Below are 20689 nucleotides of genomic sequence, written 5' to 3' on the forward strand. Positions count from 1 at the left end.
GATCTGCTTTAAAAAGAAACTAAAGCTACACTCGCTATGTAGTTCATGTCAGGTGCTTTATTTGGTTTTATTGTACTTGAATTGTTTGGAACTATTTCGATTTGGTTGTATTATTATCCATTTGATACTCTTTTCATGAGGTGCTCCTTAGTAATCAAAATAATGTAATGTTTTCATCTTATCAGATGAATAATCGGTGCCTTTTGGGTTAATGTGGTTTACTTGTATTTTGGTGAACTCCTGTATTGATGTATTATGTGTTGTACGAATCTATTATTTGTGTTTTTGATTATTTGTGGACCTGCAGGGAGATTAGCAAACTGCTACAGCATAAGCTAATGGTTTTCAGCTAAATACATAAATCAGTAACAGTCAATTAACTAGTATTTTTTCTTTTCGGGCCAGAAAGATACAGTTGCATTTCCCAAAAGCGAATGTCAGACGTCGAGGCTATGAAGCCCGTACCTTTGAGGGAATGGCGCCGTGCAAATAGTTTTATCTGCAAGCGTACTGCCGAATAAAGACAAGACGACTTGGATAAAGTTGTGTTCCTTGCCGCGTTCTCTCCCAGATGCCCCCGTCGCCCGCCAACTCGCTGGACCCGAGCAGGAGCAGCCGCCAGCAGCAGCCGCACAATCCTGCCGAGATGTACGCCCCCTTCAGCCCCACCTCTGTGCCGTCAGGTGAGTGAGCAAACCGCCACTGAAATATGAAAAATAGCCTGCATAAAACTTGAACCCGCTTGAATGCCTGATAAGAAGAACAATGTCTTTTTCAAAAATAGCCTTTGAAAACATTGATCGTATTTTACATATTTCACATGCTTACATGTTCTAAGTGCCTTTCGGAGCACCTTATTGAAAAGATGATGATGAACATATGACAACTGCATGTACGAAAATGAAATATCTTGGCACTGAAGTCTTCTTTTTAGGGATGTTTAACATCAATACTTGATCTTCTTTTTAGGAAATTCTAAATTCATAGTCTATCACTAACCTATGCTGGCGCAGTATTAAAATCATAATTGCAGTAAATATTTGTATGAGGTTGATAGGGTGTAAATTTCAAACAATCCAATGAAAAACAGTCAATAGAGTGCTAAGTGAGCGAGTGCGCGTACCTTCTTGAATGCCTAAAAACGTATTGTTGCGCCGTCTGTAACTTCGGAATGTCGTATGTCGCTGCCGTTATAAACTGCGGACCCCCTGTAATTTTGACCAGCTGTCGGTGACCGAGACCCACCAGCTGAGAATCATTGGGATGTAAGACAGCGTTTGCTGGTGCTGAACCTTGAAAACCTCAACCTTTTTTTTTAAATTGTTTGTATGACATACAGTATTTACGGTATAATGGAATCTGTGGAGATGCTGTTTGATGCAGCGGTTCCCGAAGGACGGCGCTACCGATCAACGCAAACTAGAACTAGTGGACATTCCGACAGCTTCTTCCCTCTTGCGATCAACTTCTTAAACACCTAACCTATAATTCCATGACAACAAGCTGGCAATTTTTGGACTTGAGTTCGTTGTCACATTTCTGTGGGGCCAATTACGTATGACTCGTGCACTCACTGTAGTTGTCTCGCCACGGTGCACTATTTGCATATCTGTGGTTGACCAATACTGGCCACTCGTGCCAGAGTAGCATCTGCTCCATTTGCACACCGATTGAGGAGTATCTGTAACATTTGCACAACCGACATTGTCCCAGATGATCGCGCTACTCGTCACTTTAAACCGCATACACTCCTTGAAGTCTCGGCGCCCTTTGCACAACGGTCATTGCGCCGGACTATTGCAATATTAGTCGTTCGAACTGCTCTAAGTGCTAGAGGACTCTGCATCTTTTTGCACAATTGTTTTTTGTCAATGTCTTGATGTCCCCAAAGTGTTCTGTAAATTGACCGTCTGTTGTACTAGAGCGGCTCCAACGACCGGAGACAAATTGCTTGTGTGTTTTGGACATACTTGGCAAATAAAGATGATTCTGATTCTGATTCTGATTCTGATAACACTGATAATGTAGGACCCGATTTATGTTTAGCAAGACTCTCACGCTGACCGACGACTGAAGGAAGCAACATTATTCATTCTTGTCCATGGGGGCATGGTTTAGGAATTCACTGATATTTGCTAAGTGTTTCCACAACTGATGAACATTTTGTTCAATGAGTTTGGCGAATGCTCTCCTGGAAATAAATCACACGAGGAAAGCTATGCAGAAACGAACATGCTGAATTTCTTTCCTTGCAACACAAATTGATTTCCAGAGGTCATTTAGTCAAGCACGGCCCGCTTCTTCAGCTGTAATGTGCATCGCTTCCTTCTTCCTTCTGCTGCCTCTTCTCATCGCCTCGCCAGGTTACATGACCATGGGCGCCGTGCAGGCGTCCCAGTGGGCCCAGCAGCCGTTTGCCGGCCAGACGCAGACTCTGGCCTTCCCCGTGCAGGGGCCCCTGCAGGTGGCCCAAGTTCTGCCCGGAGGTCAGCCCGTCATCTGGAGCCAGGCCAACATTTTCCGAGCCAGCCAGCAGCAGTGGGCGGCCATGGCGGCTTACGTGCCGGCCCAAACCGTGGGCGTCGGGGGCCACGCCGTCCCGGCCGCCGTGCTCCAAAGCCTGGTGCCCATTACCGCCGTGCGCCCCCAAGCCTGCGACCTCTCCGCCCCCTCTTCGGCCATCGCCAGCCCGCAGCACGCCGCCGACCCCGCCCCGCTTCAGAGGCGGCACAGCCTAGGAAAAGACGGCCCGGGCGTGGACTCGGACACGGGGGAGTGCCCGTCTACGTCGGTGGTGTCGGCGAGCGGGCGCGCCGCCCCGGGCCTCGTGGGCGCAACCGACACGCTGGTGTGCGGTCATCCGTCGGCGCCCCCTGCTGCTCCGGAAGACGAAGGCGGTGACCTTGATCTGTCTCGGATGACCTTGAGCCCGGGTCCCTCCGCATCGCCATCGACTGAATCACGTGAGTGTTACTTACGCCTGCAAACGAAATCACCGTCTGCTTGCACTTTTTTTTCATCACGAAACGTAAAATATATGCTGAGTGTGTTTGTTTGTTGCCGTGTTTGTCATTGTCTTCAATTCAGCGTCCACGCCAGCTCCTCAGCAGAGCTCTTCTTCAGACCGCACCCCCGCCCAAGCCGCTGATCACCCAAACGTCGACTCCAGCCGTGCCGAGGAGGAGCGATCGGTAAAGCTCGGAAGCCCGTGGGCTGCAAATCCGTCAATAAAACAACTGACTAGTGTCGCGTGCAGTACTTATCGATCATCGTCGTATGGATGATCGGTTCTAAACTGCATCATGTTTAATCACACCGAAGAGAAGGTCATGTGATTAAGACGGCTAGGTAGCGTTGCGCTCGCCTTATTTACAGCAAAAATGTCAAGCCAGTTCAGGGGCACGAATCCAAAATAAGTTTCGCAGCTTGTATGTGACAAGATAAAAAACTTATTTTGAGCTCGAAGTTGGTAAACACGCAAGCTTCTCTCGGCCAGGGCTCTGCTGCCGCAAGGCCAACGTCTCCTTTGCCCGATGGAGCCTGCGTTCCATCTGAGGATCGGGCGAGGCCGCAGGACGACAGCTAGACAACACCGGAGCGGGTATGTCAGCATTCTTGATTTATCGACCGAACACTTCCCTTCGTGTCCTATCTATCCTGCTCTTTTCATCTCCATGTAATTAGTCTCTCGGTTATTTTATTAACCTTACATTCTACATTCTCCGTTTTTAGTTTTGGGCGGACGAGTGAGTCCTTTGCTCACATCTGGAAACTTCAATTAGTCCATAAGGCTTCCCTGCATGTTCTCCTCTTCGCTTCCCCAATGAAGAAAGGCTGAATGTCGCCATCTAACGGTCATAGTTGTAATGACACCGAGCGTCATGACTGCTCTTCTTCTTTAGGAGGTCGAGGCTGTGAAGGTCAAAACTGAAGCTTGAAAAAAACCTCAAGGAAAAGCGACAGATGAGTGGCTGTGAACATTTCCAACAAACGGCTCACAAAGACTTGACTCTGTTTTTTTGTTTTGCTTTTGTTATCGTTTGAGGCTCAAACTCGTTGGCCGCATAACGAACTCAGCCTGTGGCGCTGTCGTCCAATCGAGTAACCTTTCAGCCAGGAAGTGACCTTTCACCTTGGACCCGAGAGTTGCAGCGGGAGGCCACCGCACTCGTGTCTACGAGGACAAGTCAAACGGCTGCGATGTCGTTGCTCACGAATCAATTTGTCAATGTTTGACCCTCACTCTGTGGGCTGCCACCAGCAAAGACTGCGAGAAGAACTGTGAGCCGACGGATGATGTTTTCATGGTGTCTCCGTGTCAGTCCGTCGGTCCATTTGCATGAGCCGACTTGGAGTGGATTTAGCGCGCTCAGCTGTTTGCAGCTTTCTTTTTGCTCTGAAACCCATTAACACCGTTTGTGTGATTTCAGTAGACTTTCTGTTCTGGCTGCTGACGACAAATCAACACAAAATGCATTTAGCATCACTGTACAAATACAATTTGCCAAACTCTTTATTTAGTCGACAATAGATCTTCCCGGCATTAGTCTCCGTGCCATACAAAAGCGCTCCGGGATGCACATCAGCCTTTGACATCTGGGTGTTTGTTTTTGCTCTTTTGCTGCCATCTTTCTTTTCGGGAAATGTCTTTGTTTATGTTTGATTGGTGAGATATGAACTGTGAATCTTTGTTAGACGCTGCATCAAAATAAGGCCTGCTGTACCCGTCGGTCTCCCTCGTTTTGAGGAAAAGAAAAAAGGAAGAGAATGTCTGCAGGTCTCTTCTTGAAAAGTTCACGGGCATTTTTCTGCTAAATAGATGACATCTCTTCGTTGTTTTCACCTTCTGCTTTTCGGGAACACTCGATGTCCGCCCCACTGACTCCAACCGCTGAAATGATTTGATTTGTATCAATCAATAGAAAGTTCGCTATAAACGTCTGGAGTTACGATTTAAAACTGTACCCCCTGCTTGTGTAAGAAAACATGAAATAGTCCAAACTATTTTGTACATTTTATTTATGGATTTAAGAAATATGAAAAAGAGAAAAAAGGGACTTTTGTACGTCTATTCTCCCATACACTGTACCCGTGCCACTGTTAAGTCACAAATAAAATATCATGTGATTGCCAATTTACTTTGTTTTGTTTCTTTTTGGGGTTTTTTTACTTTTGATGCCCTGTGCAACTTTTTACAGCGTGATCTGTCGGGCAGGATCACAATCTAACCCGGTGGTGTCCAACCGTGGGTTAGGGGGCCGTTTGTGGCCCACCGTCCATTTTTTAGTGGCCCACGGTATACAATAAAACTAACATTTGTCACTTTATTGTAAAAAAAAAAGAAAAGAAAAGAAAAGTGAGAGTCAAACATAGGAGGGGCATGCGACACCCATATCCCCCATGGGTGCGACACCCCTAAAAATCTACCACTACTAATACATCATGTTGTTGTTTTTTAGCTTTTCTACATACACAACCATGCAAATAAATTAGTGACAACTAAAACAGGAACACGTATGTCTTACAAACGCCCCCGCTGAAAAAAAATAATTTTGTGTCAGAAGCAAAAATGGTTTCCTCCACGTTCTGCTCAGTGCCAAGGTCCAGTTTGTCAACATATCACGTTGATGATCCTCAGTAACCACTTTCAATATTTTCATGTTCTAGTAGGCTTTTGTTTTGGTCCTGAACGTGTAGATGTGATTCGACTGTTGCTCAGCGTCGGGGCGGCCCGATTCCGGTGAATACAGGGTAGCGGGCCACCGCAAAACCCTGAAGAATCCAAAATGTGTTTGCCTCTGCACCTTTAACGGATTGCTGTGACCTAGCAGCTTTTCAAAATATCCATCCATCCATTTTCTGAGCCGCTTCTCCTCACTAGGGTCGCGGGCGTGCTGGAGCCCAGCCCAGCTGTCATCGGGCAGGAGGCGGGGTACACCCTCAACTGGTTGCCAGCCAATCGCAGGGCACATAGAAACTAACAACCATTCGCACTCACAGTCGCGCCTACGGGCAATTTAGAGTCTCCAATGTTTTTGGGATGTGGGAGGAAAGCGGAGTGCCCGGAGAAAACCCACGCAGGCACAGGGAGAAACATGCAAACTCCACACAGGCGGGGACGGGGATTGAACCCCGCACCTCAGAACTGTGAGGCTGACGCTTTAACCGGTCGGCCACCGTGCCGCTCTTTTCAAAATATAATAATATATATTTGCTTTATGGAGTGATTTCAGCATTTTGAATACATAAACAACAACTAGAAGAATGTCAAAGTGATCCTTGTATCCATAAATGTTTCTCTATATGCTCCTTGGAGAAAAATGTTTGGACACCCTGGTTCTAATATAAGACAAGTATATTTGTATTTTGTATTATATTTACTATTTACTATTTTCTATTTGCTTTGGAACTAATGAATGCACCAAGATTATGTTAAAACAGTGTCACAGTACGCAGGGTAGTAAGTATAAAGGCGACAATCCTTTGCACTGTTTTGGTATTTATTTTGGAAAAATAATGCATTCATTGCATTATTTCGATATAGATGTTCCCGTTTGATCTTTGTTGAGTTACCTGTCAACGTTTTCCGTAGTGTTGCTTTAGAGTTGCAAATGCTTTGAAATAAAAATGCCAAGGGCGCATACTAATGATTAATAGACGTGGGACGCGGCTGTATGGGACGAGCGAGTGGCTACATTGCTGCTGTTTCTCTGAGTGAGCAAAGACTCATGCGATTGTGTCATTCTGTAAAACGAGCGAGGCTAAACAAAGTTTGAAGGCCAATGGTGCAATCAATAATCATTTGACTACACAAGTCACTGGGATGCACTTTCTTACGAAGTGATGGTTTTTTTCCCCTCCATTTATTTCTCTTTTTCATCCACAGCACACGATGTCCGTTTCTTTTGGATTCCTGAAATAGTATGAATAGAAAGTAAACAACGGGCCGTTGGCCCAGTTGAATACGTGAGGTCGGTCAAATGTTTGCATTTGCAGACGGGCCGCACATTCTTCATGAATGAAACATGGAAATGTCCTGTTCTCTAACACGAGCGCGCAGAGTGCCCCGCGCAGGGTCACTGCCCTCGCAGGTACGGAAGTGGGGTGAGTTATTTGTGCGTTGTGCTCCACCTCTGCGTCTGATGGTGACCGGAGTGTTTACTTAGAGAGTTTAGCTCTGATCTCGTCGTTCCCTGGCAGTCACAAAATCCCAATTATGCCTTCAGTGCGTGGACTCGCTTTGCACTGCTGTCTCCTCACCTCTGCGGCACTCAACTTGTGGCTTTCAAGGTAAGAGTTGCTCTCGCTGATGTTTCTTTCTTTAGTCTGATTACCTAAGACTTTGTTTTCAGGCATAATGACATGCAAAGGTTTTGAACACCCAGAAAGACTTTTCACACATTGTAGGCGTATGTTCTATGTCACCGCAGTACAGTCGCTGTGACATCAGCCAGCAATGAGGATGGGAGAGTCCGTGAAGCTCGCTCAGTGGGTGACCAGGCCCAGGTTCAGCCAGTGGACTGCGTTCTGTCCGAGTGGAGTCCATGGTCAAGCTGTGACGTTTGTCAGGGGAAAAGAGTAAGTCCAGTCATAACACTAAAAAAAGCTGAGGGGTTAGAGTCACTCAAATCGGCTTCAATGAAGATGTTTGATCGCAATTTCGATTGAAACTGCTGTCAATCCCGCTCGTGGTCTCGAACTGCACTGCGGCATACTTCACACGAGAGGCTGAAAACATTACACACGCCTACAACCTGACGTTGCAACCCTGGGAACTTCATCCATTTTCAACACCGCTTCCCCTGGTTAGGGTCGCTGGAGCCTATCCCAGCTGACTTGGGGCGAAAGGCGGACTACACCCTGAACTGGTCGCCAGTCAGTCGCAGGGCACATATAGACACGGACAACCATTCGCACTCACATTCACACCGTCACTGAGTGGGAACTGAACCCACGCTGCCTGCACCAAAGTCAGGCGAGTGTACCGCTACACCATCAGTGACTCCCTGGGAACTCGTCAATGTAAAGTACAACCCCAATTCCGATGAAGTTGGGCCGTCCATTTTCTACCGCTTAACCGAGGTCGGGTCGCGAGGGCCGTAGCTTTAACCCGAAGGCGGAGGGAGGCTGCCCCCTCGCCCGCCGGGGCGAACCCCAACGTAAAGGCGCCGAGCCGGGGGGCGATAAGTATACCCACACCTGCTCGGGTGTCCAACCCCTCTTGAAAGGACTGGTACCAGAACCCAAGCTGTGTGTGGAGGCGAGTCGCACTCTACCTAGCCGGAACTTCTCGACCTCGCACACCAGCTCGGGCTCCTTCCCTGCCAGAGAGGTGACATTCCACGTCCCTAGAGCCAGCTTCTGTTACCGGGGATCGTGTGTGGAATACATAGTATACATACAAGTATATTTCGGCCACCGCCCAGCTACAGAACACACACGATTGTGTGTGGAAATACAAAATTGCAATGAGCACCCTTCACATGAATTTACACAATTTACATATCAGGCCAACATTCGTGCCTCGAATGTGTGCGAAGTTAAATGCAATCCAAAAAAATGTCAGCTAAACAAGCCAACTAATGTTCACATTTTGCACTAGCGCAACTTTTCCGTGATAAACTGGCATGCCTGAAATACATACGGCACACGCATCAAAATTGTCTGACCGTACGATCCAACAACGCCACAGATCACCACCGGCCCAGGTCGCCTCGGCAATAACGTGTAAGATGCTCCTAATTATGTTGAAATAATTGTGAGGCTTCTTCAATTAACGATATGATGAAAAATGAATGTGGGCTAAAAAGAGATTACATTGCACATGGACAAGAAATGTTGATAAATGTCCTTCAGATTCAGTAATATTGTTTTTTAGCACTCCACGCTTGTTGATGGTACCTTTTGGTATACTTCATTTGTTCCCTCCAGAGGAGGCCAGATTAAAAGCTTTGGCACGACCATCTGAAAACAGCCCACTAATGTGATTTCAGCTGTGATGGCGCCCCGGAGCCCCCTTTAAGAGCTCCTCTGCAAAAGATTTTCCTGTCGCGGTCTAACTGCCTTTCTCTCACTCTCTGTCCGCTGCACGTAGTATCGCTACGCCAAATTGAGCCAGCCATCACAGTTTGGAGGGGAGCCGTGTGATTTTCATGGCAGGGAGGAGGAAGGCTGTGAGGTTGCAGCACGTTACACCTGCATCAACATTCCACTGTGTGAAGGTTTCCTGTGCAGCCAAACAGGCAGGTCACACTAAACCCGTCTGCAAGTCGCAGGTTCGCACTAGAACCATGTGATTTCTCTGTGAAAACTCAGCCCATCCCACACACCCGCTCTCGCATCCGCTCCGATCAGGCAGGAGGCTACCGAGCGTCCGATGCAGGACCACCAGGCTGGGGAAATGTTTTTCTTCCGGAAGCTTCCTGCTGGACGATTAAACAGGAACACCCATGCCTATTCATTCCTATACGATGAACACCTTATCATTTTCAAGTCCAAGGACCATGAAAATATAATAATCTATAATATAGTAATATTACGCTTCTAATGCATAAATGTTATATGCAATTCAAGCCTCTGGCATTTGTACATCCACTGCATCCAAATCCTTGCTGCATTTGCACCTTCGCACACATTCGTAACTGAAAATAAGTATTTGTTTTATTTTATCTTATTTGCTCACACTATTCACGTCTTGACTATTCAGTCTTGAGCCCTATTGGGCTAACTTGGAAATTTCAAGCCATATCACGTGTAAATGTGTGACAGTACAACGTTGAAAGTCCTCGAATCCGTGCTGTCCCTGCAGGTCGCTGTATCCCACGAACGCTGCAGTGCAACGGGGAGGATGACTGCGGTGACATGTCAGACGAAGCGCAATGTAGGATGAGTCAGAAGCCCTGCAGACATGAGGCTGAGGAGTACTGGGGCATTGAGAACCTTGCCAAGGGGTCAGTACTCCTTCCAAGTATTGCATTTCTCAGACATGTAAATCTCACTGAATATGTTTTTCTCTAGCATTAACATCTTGAATAGCAACCTGGAGGGAGTTGTTCTCGATAACAGATACTATGCTGGCAGTTGTTTGCCTCACTACATCCAGGATGTCCGATTCCGGAAGCCTTACAACTTGCAGCAGTACACTTTGCAGGTGCGCCGAGCTCGCGATCACGCACAGTCAACTTACAATAGTGATATCCAAATGAGCGGGTTTTACATTGCATGCTTTATCAAAAAAAAAAAAAAAAGCATTTGTTGAACAGAATAAATACACAGTGCAAAGGATCTGGCCGTTAACCTTCAAGTAAGTCATATGCTGTGTTCACGTGACTTACGTCATGCGAGAGCAGGTTAGAAATGGAAATGAATTTGCATAATATCTAGTTGCTCACGCTTCCTAAAGAAGGTCTAAATTATAGTTCAGTTGTTCTTGCATAGACTGACCTTCAGTATGGCCAGGATTTTGCAACAAATTACTTCTCATTTGTGCTTAATTCGTTACTGTCTTGTCCATGTTTGGACTATTGCAAAGGGTAGTGGCTAATGGTACCTGCCTGATCAGAGGTTTGATAATAATGAAAAAACAGATATGTATTCCTAAACCATTCAAGAAAAAGCACCCTAACTTCAAGGATCAATTGTCATTCTTCCTTGTAGGCTTTATTAATAGCTACTGTAAGTATTAATGAGGAATTATTCATGTCTAGCTAATACGGCACCATAACAGGAACATTTCTTCGCAGACAAAAGGCTCGTACGATTTCAGTCTCGAGGCTTTTGACTCGTACTCCGACTACACGGATCACACCACGAAGGAGCGGATGACTCAAACCACTGTCTCCATCGGATTTGCCATTCCAGGTATTTTTGAATTTGGCTACAACCACAACAAAGCCAAATACTCCAAGTCGGTCCAGAAGATTCGTCGGGCCTCCGGCAAAGTGAGACGTCTTTACTTGCAAAAAACGCTTCGGCAGTCCCGCAAGTAAATAATGCCAATCCCGACCATCAGGCTTACAGCTTCATCAGGGCCAAAGCCGAGCTGGAGTTGGCCCAGTACATGCTCAAGTCAGACAACCTGATGCTGAGCCCGGAGTTCCTGCAGCGCCTTCGCTCCTTGCCTCAGTCCTACGTTTACGGCGAATACAGGCAGATCTACAGAGACTACGGGACGCACTACATCACAGAGGCCGCCCTCGGAGGGGAGTATGAGCACACCATCATCCTGGACAAAGAAAAGCTGCAGAAGACTGGTAATGCAGGCTAGTGAGCACCACAAATCAACTCATGTCAAGCTTCATAGCTATTGACATGGGGTTTGACCATGGTACCAGTCTTTATATCGTCACACTGGAATGCTCCACATGTTGCTTCAAATATTGGCATAACAAGAAAGGTTCAACTCCCTGACAGGCTCTTTGTTGCTCTAGATTATTCTTTGACAGACTACAAATCGTGTACGCAGTCAGGACTTAAGGTCGGCGCCAACATATATGGCGTTTACGTGTCGGTGGGCTTTCAAGGGGGATCCTGTGATGGCCTCCTCAATGAGATGGGAGGTAAGAATTCATGTCAACTCGCTATACACTCTGTTTTTACAAAGACACATTCAACTGAACTATATCGTTCCAGAGGAGACCTCACATGGTAGCATGGTGGAGGACACTGTGGCGGTGGTAAGGGGGGGCAGCAGCGAATCCATTACTGCCTTGGTGTCCCAGAAACTTCCCTCTCCACAGCTGATGAAACTATGGGGCGAGGGAGTGCGCTTCAACCCAGACTTCCTTCGCAGAACGGTATAATACTATGCTCCATTATGCTCATATTATATATTAGCGGTGGGTTTTTGATATATTGAAACTGTATGACCTAAAACAACAACAGTATCCACCAAGCTTGCAACCAATACTTGGCTGACTTACAGAGAAAGAAATTCGATGTCCTACCGAGGAAATAGCTTTTGTCCTGCGCGATGACCGACTGCGCATGTCAAACTTATGACGAGAGTGAATAGATAAAAACCTTTGCGCCCAAATCGGAAGTCGCGTCATAAAATGAGACATCAGACATGAAACGAAACCATTTTCCTCATCATTAACTGTATACTGTTTATCCTTCTCACCTAAAAATAGCCATTCCAACCCTCAAAACATCATAGCGTACATCGGTGCTGTCGTAAACAAAGGAGCCCCTCTAATTTTTTACTACCTGTCCGCGACCCACTCTTTATGGGTCTGTGGCCCAATTTTGGCTCCCGACCCACCAGTTGAGAATCTCTTCTATAAACTACGTGGTATGTTTCCAGCAGCGCTTGCAGACAGTAGAATTTCTGTTTTCACTTCCTCATCATCGCTTTCAACAGTGAAACTGAAATGAATCCGCAGTGGAGATTAGTTTTTCTCTCAAAGTGGTTTTACGTTTCACCCTTTTCGTGAGCTGCACTTTCAGAGCTACATACTGTATGTAGTGTGTATTGTGCTGTATTCAACAAAAGGAGGACGGAATCCAAATTGGGGCTCATAAGACCCGAACCCAAAGTGGTCAAGGGAAATAAAAAACTCTGGCAGAGGAGCACCAATCCGAGAGGTCCTGTCAACAAATTGCGAAGAACAGGTTGAAGACACTGCTTCATTTTTTCTCGAGTGTCCTTTGAATGACATTCCATTAACCCTGCTAAGTACCTCTGGATTGCGGCTATCCTGCTCTCCAGCAATGCATACAGTAGTTGTCTTTTTAATTCACGTTGAAAACATCCCATTGACAGCGAGAAAAAAACCCTCCTCTGGAGATGAGTTGATTTTTCATTATATATCGTCTTGCATTTTGATTTCCAACTTTGTTCATGGCGGTATCTGTGATTAGTCTTGCCTAACTCGAGTGGAAGCATTTCGAGAAAAAGTGGTTCATCTTGTCGACGAAATTGGCATAGTCGCCTCAAGGCAAAGCAGCTGCCTCGATCGGAGCCAAGTTTGGGAGTAAACAGCAAAAGTAGCCAAACGGAAAGCGTTCCAAATGAAAACACAGTCAAGGTTCAGTTGGGGGCGTTCCACTTGTCTGTAATTCCAAGAGTCTGCGTTTCCTCGTTAGACTCGACCTCTGTACGAGCTGATCACCTCCAGAGACTTCACCCATGACACCATCTTGAAGAGAAATCTGAAACGGGCCCTGTTGGAGTACTTGGAAGAGGCCAGCCCGTGTCGATGTGCTCCTTGCCGCAATAATGGAGTGGCTGTACTCAGAGGTACCCCGTCAAACGTTGAGCCGCATCTGACAATTGACGCTCATCCAAAAATAAGAAACACCTCACTGGGCTGTAGTGCACCTCTACACCACTGCAACGTCAATAATAAACATACTTGTATTTATTAGAACAAATACCTCTCGGATAGTGTCAAGCAAAGGTCAGCAGTATTGTATTATTTATATTATTATTATTATTATTATTAGTTTGCAAAATCAAATCAAACAACTCGGTCATATCCTATAAAGCGTCCACATACTGTAGGCCTCACTTAAAAGTGATTTTGGAGCGCATGCTGAACATACATCATGTCATTCTCAACAGGCACCAGATGTGACTGCGTGTGTCCCGTTGGCTACAGCGGCCGCGGCTGTGAGGTCACGCACAGACAAAAAGGTTAGCTCATACATTAGCGTTGTTTCTCCCGGACATGCTGACACATAAGAATGTCATCTGACAGACATAGCCGTCGATGGCAGCTGGAGTTGCTGGGGTTCGTGGTCCTCCTGCAGCGGAAGAACAAAGACGAGGAGTCGCCAGTGCAACAACCCGGCACCCGGCGATGAAGGCCTGCCGTGCAGAGGCTTGCAGCAGGAGTCCACCGAATGCTTTTAACATAGCCCGACTTGCACACATCTTTTCAATTCCCTGCTAAGAATGTTGCTTCATCACTTTTTTGTCCCCGTGTGCCTCGACCGATAACATTTTAAATAATATAATAATGATTGTAACAATGTCATCATTTGATGTGTAAACGTTCCATTGGTAGGGTAGTTGTTCACATAGCAGAATACAAGCACAGATACATTGGGGGGGGGGGGGAATTCCTTAAGTCAATGAAACAAAAACTGTGCACGCTGAAAGGTACTTACAATAAGTACATAAGGCAAAAGCACATTTTTATTGCCCCCAACTCTACAAATTGTTCCGACCTTTCTGGCACCACTTCAGGGAGAAGGTGGCACCTCGACAGGACTCGGGAAACAAGACCGGCATCTCCCCAACAAATAGTTTCCGTTTAACGACTGCAGCGGGTCTGGAACCGCTTCTGCCGCCCCAAACAGCGTTCGGCGTCCAGTTGGTTTCTGTGTCCGTCGCTTTGCCATTTGTCAACATTTACATTCCAGTTCTTCAAATTGTTTGATTCAGGCAACACAAAATCATTCACGATCAAATATATATTGTGTGATCTGTGGAATTATTCATTTGATTTGAAACTTATGAAGTATTACACAAAATGACCCTACGAAGCTTGTTACTTCAACAGCGTTGCGACCGAGAGGAGGAGCCTAGGCACGTAGCTCCGCCTCCATCGGGTGGCGGATTATCGCAGGCCCTGGTCCGCTGTTTCCTCCCCGATGTGCACGCAGACCAAACTCCCCAGCAGGACCACGACCCATCCGTTCCTGTTCCTGTTGGCAGAATGCAACAGACGGTCGTCCAATTAAAATGTCAACATGACGATAGATCACATTTAAGTAACGATTGCAGTTTTACAAGAAGAACAAGATTGTAATGTAACGATTAGATGCGAACCACTGCTTCTTATCGCCTCACCAGCTCGACGGGTGTCCTCGCATGCTTCTCCTTGGTAGCCCGGCTTACAGATGCAGCTGCAGGACGTCCCGGCGAGCACGGGGATCCCATTGTGCCTGCAGCGGTCGCAGCGGCAAGAGCTGAACTGCTGCTCATACTCCTCCGATCCCCTCTGCAGGTTGGCCAGTCTGGCTCCAACTTGATCAGAAGCTGTGCTGAATCTCACGAGCTCATGGATTGGCATGATCTGGCTCGGAGACAGAGGTTTCCCCGACGCTTCATAATATCAAGTCGAGCATTCGTCGTCTTCTTTTTTGAACAACATCAATATTGTGGACCAAGTAAACATAGATGCAGAAATCATTTCTTGAAACATCTACTGACCTGTCACCCTCTATAATGTTCATTGTTTTTGCAATTGCTATGACGTTGTGTTTTTTTCCCCCAGTTGTAAAATCTAGGGGTCTTACCTCATGTTCAACGACTGTCGGGTTGTACTTAAGGCTTGCCCCCCACTTGCGATAGGTGTCAGGATCCCTGATGACCAACAAGGCGCTGCTGGTGTCTGTGTAACCGCCCTTCACCAGCGTGAGAACGTCTTTAATCACAGCTGAACCACTGTTTGTGACTTTAGGTAAAAGTACAGAAATAACCTTGTTGTTGTTGCTTTAAAATCATTGCTGTTTTAATTACAGCTACAAAAGCTCAATAAATGTTACAATCCTGTGGTACTTGAAGGGAGAGTTTTAGTTTTTGTCATAACCAATCAGAGACACAAGGTGTGAGGAGACTTTCAAATCTTACTAGTGATTTTAAAATTGCTAACTCCTCCTTTAAATGGCGCCGTAAGCACATATAAGAAAGTGTCTTCAATGAAAACATTTGAACAACTGCATTGCTCAATGCCCCCCGCACTTGTATCCTATGTATATTATATCGATCAACAGTCTCATTGCATTCAAGTTGTCATTGTGTGTTTTTCGGTTTCCCAACGTCCAGTTTCTCACCATGTAGTAAAGGCCCAGGTTTTTTACATATTTCTCCTCCCACGGTGAGATCTGCCTGTCCGTAACTGCCGACTGGACTGCTCAGACCAATAGCGGCGCCTATGCACGAACCAGCCTTTTTCCATTCAAGTTCTGCAGAGGGATACCATACCGTAAGATACAAAGGTTCACATCGACATAGATATAGCGTACAAAATAGTTTCCGTCCATGTGTAAACAAGGTGGCCCCGCCCTACTTGATTCAGCCATGGATGTTTTGTTGACCACCACCACGTATTCCAGCGTTCCTCCCATCGCTCCCTCCGTGACATAGTGGGTACCAAAGGAGTTGAAGAAGCGGGAATACATGCCAAAGTCATATTGCTCTGGCAGTTCCATCAGTGACAGGTAGAAATCCTCATGGAGCATCAGCCTATTACTTCTCATCTTGAAGTGAGCTGTTTCCACCTTGGACCAAATCCTGATGAACCCAAGGTCCTGACAACAAAAACGAGTCGTGCGTGCGTGACATTTTAGGGGCCTAAGGATGCCAATGCCACGTCCACCTTCAGAATTCAATCGATAAGCCCCATCTTATCACAAAGGAACAATACACTATCACAATATCACAAACGAAGACAATTTAGCGTCTTTTGGGAACGTGGGAGGAAAGCGGACTACGCGGAGAAAGACCACGCAAGGACCAGACCATGCAAAAACAACACAGGGAGGCGAGGGCCCGGGATTCAAACTCCCAACCTCAGAACTGTGAAGCAGATGTGCCAACCACTCAGTCACCGTGCCCATGATAATATCATAACACAAAATCACATGATTTGTGTGTTCGGTGCATGGAGAAGTAGTTGGAGTAAATATTTGCAATGGCAATCACAAACATGCGATTCTCTCTATCACAACTTTAGTTTGCCACGCGAACGATGCTGAAGTTGTTTCCGGGTAAAATTAGGATATGATGGCACCTCCATTCACGGCGTTGAGGGACACTTGACATCCAAGCTGCTGATCATGTTGAGGATATTTTCGCAGAAAATCTCAGCTCAACTACAAAGTCGTACCTGTTTTTGGGCCATTTTTGGGAGATTCCACCGTTTGCATATGAATTATGAATGCGCTTGATGTTGCGGATACTCTACCTGGCTTTTATGCTGCGATATATTCCTGAGAAACTCAGACTCCTTACTTCCACTCAGTCCCACTTGCACATAATGGATGCCGACCGAGACGCCGGCGTTGAAGGATCTCAACGTTTTCCTGGCGTTTAACAGGCTGACCGCGTTGCTGTAATATTCCTGAGTGCCCTCCGATGTCGCCTCTGCCTGCAAAAGATAAACCGGCATGAAGCTGCGTCAACTCAGTCCATCTGGTAAACTGCACGCCAAACTAAATCACAGTACCACAAAGCGGTAGGCATGGTAGTTGTAAGGTTGCCTGTAGGTTTTCTCATCTTCATTGTAGTGCAGATTTTCACAGAAGGAGTCATAGGTGAATTTTCTCCATTCACCGTTATACACATATTCACATTTTCCTCCAAAGTACTTTGGGTCAAGCACGTGATTCACAAATTCTCCCGTCAAGGCATTGTAGCTGGAACAATAGACAGACAAAGTAGATGTTTGTTTTGGAAAATGGTATATTGTTATTCCTTTCTCGGTCATTACGGCCAAACCAATCCAGTGACGGTCTCTGAACCTCCCCGGCCAGTACGATTGCCTGCTTGCCTCACGCTTGTGCTTTCGGAAATGGCTTACAAACGTCTTCATTTGGAAACAACTCGCGGAAGAGGCAGAAAGACTGGCATCGATTGGGTTCGCTGCTGTTGCGGAGAGTTCCGTTATCATCAAAACGGTTTGATCGGCACGTTTGTCGCCTCGCTAACTTTATACGCGTGTCGCTGGCGTAAGAACGTTTACCCCTGAGTGCCACGCTCAGCACCGGGGATGCTGAGGATGGCGGAGCACTCGTCGTTGCGCCGCTTGAAGTCGTCGCAAGCCTCCTCGTCTGAAAAGTCATCACAGTCTGCCTCTCCATTGCAGCGAAGGGACCGGCTGATGCAGCGGCCTGCGGCGTACACGCAAAGGCCGTTCACGTATGTTACATTTATCCGGCACTAAAGAGCAGAAAATAAAACAACAGCCTCATAATTGTATTGCTTTTAATAGCGGAGAAGAATAGCGTCGCTGCCATTGCCACGGCCACCACAAATCATACTCGCTATAATATTGTCGGACCACCTTCTTTAGCAATTGACCCCGTTTTGACCTGAAAGCGAGAAAGCGTACTTTCCCGCTGCCGATGTGTATTTACTGCGGCCGACGTTGCTCCGGCTTCAACCGGAAGCGTTGCCGTTGACAGAACTCGCCTGATTCTTTGCAGGTGAAGCTCGCGTCGCCACAGTAATCCGGCACCAAACACTGGCCGCTCGCTGTCGGACAAGCCAGCGTCTCCCACAACGTCTCCAAGCACGGCGTGCCGCCAAATTGGGACGGTTTCTCCAGGTAGCGGAAACGGAACTGAGAGAGACGACGTTAATCAGGAGCGAGTCCAGAGGTCGGAACGGGTTGTTCTGATGGAGCAATGTCAAATCTTCATCGTGTTGGCTTTTAAAACTCTGTCAGTCAGTCAGAAATTCGAAAATGCTCAATCTTTCTAGATGACTTGAGCGGGAGTCATTATTCCCATTGGAGCTTTGGACTCTCATCCAAATGATGACGATGTTGATGATGATTGTTATTATTTGTATCAGTCTAAAGCATATTAACAGCCGCACAATCACGTCATATGACATTTGCGCATGGCGGCGTTAAGTCATCTATTCCGAATACGGTCAATATTCTCTTACCTTTTGGTCTGTGCAAGCGTTACACTGCGTCCATGTTGACCAGCTCCCCAGTTTGCAGTTGATGGGTATTGGGCCGCTAACAGCTCTAACCCTCCTCGCAGCAGCACCGCCGGTCCTGGAGGGAAAAATGTGGTTAAACATCTCAATGCCAGCGTTGTGCAGAATTCATTGCATGCACCTGTTATGTGCCGGTTCCCATCGGCTGCTGTACGCATTCACGTCAGTGCCGAAAGTGGCCGAAAGATGCAGCGTGCACAGACATAGGAGCAAATGAATGACGCTTCCCATGCTGACAGCGTTAAACTAACGTTGAAGATGAGAAGTGAGCATCGCAAAAGAGCTGCGCAATGCAATCTTGACCAACCACTGTCAATCATTCATAAAGTGTCAACAAAAGATCTTACGAAACAAAACAAAAGAAGTTGAATCATCTCTTGTTATTTATTAACAGCAAAAGCCAACAGGAACACGGAGTTCCAACTTATGCTCAAGTTTGAACATTCATCCCGTTTGATATTCGAATTATAGCGACAGTTTTGCAAATGATCACAGTGTTTCAAAAACTATCAATATAGTTGTATAGTTCCAGTGAGGAAGACTCGTTGCTCGTTTACCTTCTCCCGGTTTTTGTTTGCTCAGCTTTATTTGTTTGTCTGTGAAGACCTTCCTACATTTTGATTTCACTTTTTTCCCCCAATGAACTGTAAAATATTTCCTTGTGTGATGTAAAACTTTGTATTTCTTTTTTTGTTTCGGCTGTTTTCTTTCATTTCAACAATCAGGAAGGAGCGGGCATATTACGCATGCGCAGTCGCCGCTTTCCAATTGTTCGCATGAGCTCAAATCCTTCGGCGCAAACGGAGGCCCGCGACCCGAAAACCGGCAGAGTCACGACTCACGAGCGTCCGGGCTCGACGGTGATGAACGAGAGCAGCCACAATGGAGGAGGTGAGCAAATGGCTGCTTTGCGGGGGCTGTGCGGCGTCATTTTCCGCACCTGCGCCAGCTCAGGCGAGCCTCGTCCTGCTCTCAAGTCGTTTTGTCATTCAGTTCTTTTCAGCGGATTTTGGGCTCCCATGAAAACGTGAGCCGCGAGCCACCATCGGCTTAGCGTGACTTGATAATTGTCACGGAAGGCAAACAATTGTTGTTGTTTTTGTTTGCGCCGATATGTTTAACTGCATTTTTCTTCACTATGAGAGTGCAATTGAAATGGAGCTTAGTAGAACCTGTTCAAAAGTTGATGGCATATTACCGCGAGGCATAAAAAAAAAAAACATTCTAGATACAAATTTCTAATTTAGGTATTGAGGTGAAACGTTTTGGGAAGATTTCGTCTAATGTTAGCATCACCAATGAATTAATTAAAACGTTTTTTTGTTTGTTTGTTTGTTTGGTTTTTTTTTTTCTTCAGGAGAGTCAAATCAACTTCAAAGCTCTGAGGGCCAAGTTTCAGGAGGAAGCTCTTCTGGCTCAGTCCAAAGCCACTCGACCGGCCGTAGCGGAAAAACCCAGAAACCTTCTTCCTGCTGGAGGACATTGTAGTTCAGTGGTCGGCAGTATCAATATTGCCACTGAAAACAAGACGACTGTGGTTCCCAGAGTTATCTTCAGAGACGAACTGCGAGCTTCTGGGGGGAAGCGGCCAATTTCGATTCCACCACAGCCGCCGCAGATCTCCCCACCTGCTCGGCCCGCGAGTGCGGACGCCACAAAAAAGCGGTCCTTCATAGAGCGACGCATGCCTCGGGTGCTTCCTGTCCTGTGTTCCAAAGAGCACAAGACGGACCCGCAAACCGCCGAAGAGTCTCGACAAGAACAAGAGACGGTGAAAGAAGTCATCCCGCAAATAAAACCCAAAAAGAATCATTTGCTGCTCGCTTTTAAGTCCTCCAAAGTGTCAAAGTTCAGCATAGAAAGCGAAGAAGAACCCACCTATGCCGAATTGACCAGCAGACCTTCGAGCGCTCCTGGCGAGCTGCCCTCTGCGCCAAAGCACGCGTCAGAAGACGGCGTTTGGCTCCAGGGAGACCAATTAAGCGCAGATTGGCGCCTCTCCAGTCCAGA

The 20689-nt window shown here is 46.6% G+C and overlaps 2 protein-coding genes across 2 annotated transcripts in view; one reads left to right on the forward strand and one right to left on the reverse strand.

Annotated features, from left to right (window-relative positions):
• Nucleotides 1–14013, forward strand: part of LOC133411770 (complement component C8 beta chain-like) — a 54417-nt gene extending 40404 nt beyond the window's left edge. Inside the window, exons 11-26 of the mRNA XM_061694449.1 lie at nucleotides 572–683; nucleotides 2364–2963; nucleotides 3088–3191; nucleotides 3497–3581; nucleotides 7227–7290; nucleotides 7431–7578; nucleotides 9095–9242; nucleotides 9809–9950; nucleotides 10018–10150; nucleotides 10743–10940; nucleotides 11012–11252; nucleotides 11430–11558; nucleotides 11632–11795; nucleotides 13087–13240; nucleotides 13565–13636; nucleotides 13701–14013. Coding sequence (XP_061550433.1) covers nucleotides 572–683; nucleotides 2364–2963; nucleotides 3088–3191; nucleotides 3497–3581; nucleotides 7227–7290; nucleotides 7431–7578; nucleotides 9095–9242; nucleotides 9809–9950; nucleotides 10018–10150; nucleotides 10743–10940; nucleotides 11012–11252; nucleotides 11430–11558; nucleotides 11632–11795; nucleotides 13087–13240; nucleotides 13565–13636; nucleotides 13701–13855 — 2649 coding nt within the window. The 3' untranslated portion in view covers nucleotides 13856–14013. The remainder of the gene's footprint in view (nucleotides 1–571; nucleotides 684–2363; nucleotides 2964–3087; nucleotides 3192–3496; nucleotides 3582–7226; nucleotides 7291–7430; nucleotides 7579–9094; nucleotides 9243–9808; nucleotides 9951–10017; nucleotides 10151–10742; nucleotides 10941–11011; nucleotides 11253–11429; nucleotides 11559–11631; nucleotides 11796–13086; nucleotides 13241–13564; nucleotides 13637–13700) is intronic.
• Nucleotides 14014–14485: 472 nt separating this feature from the next.
• Nucleotides 14486–18910, reverse strand: c8a (complement component 8, alpha polypeptide). The gene is made up of 11 exons (XM_061694615.1): nucleotides 18801–18910; nucleotides 18623–18737; nucleotides 18143–18293; nucleotides 17694–17841; nucleotides 17178–17367; nucleotides 16917–17099; nucleotides 16020–16260; nucleotides 15784–15915; nucleotides 15247–15404; nucleotides 14798–15023; nucleotides 14486–14652 (listed from the first exon to the last, which is right to left on the reverse strand). Exons 1-11 carry the CDS (start codon nucleotides 18908–18910, stop codon nucleotides 14501–14503), a joined length of 1806 nt encoding a protein of 601 aa, XP_061550599.1. The 3' UTR covers nucleotides 14486–14500.
• Between the last annotated feature and the right edge of the window lie 1779 nt (nucleotides 18911–20689).

The sequence above is a fragment of the Phycodurus eques genome, chromosome 13, assembly GCF_024500275.1.
Source record: "Phycodurus eques isolate BA_2022a chromosome 13, UOR_Pequ_1.1, whole genome shotgun sequence".
NCBI lineage: Eukaryota > Metazoa > Chordata > Actinopteri > Syngnathiformes > Syngnathidae > Phycodurus > Phycodurus eques.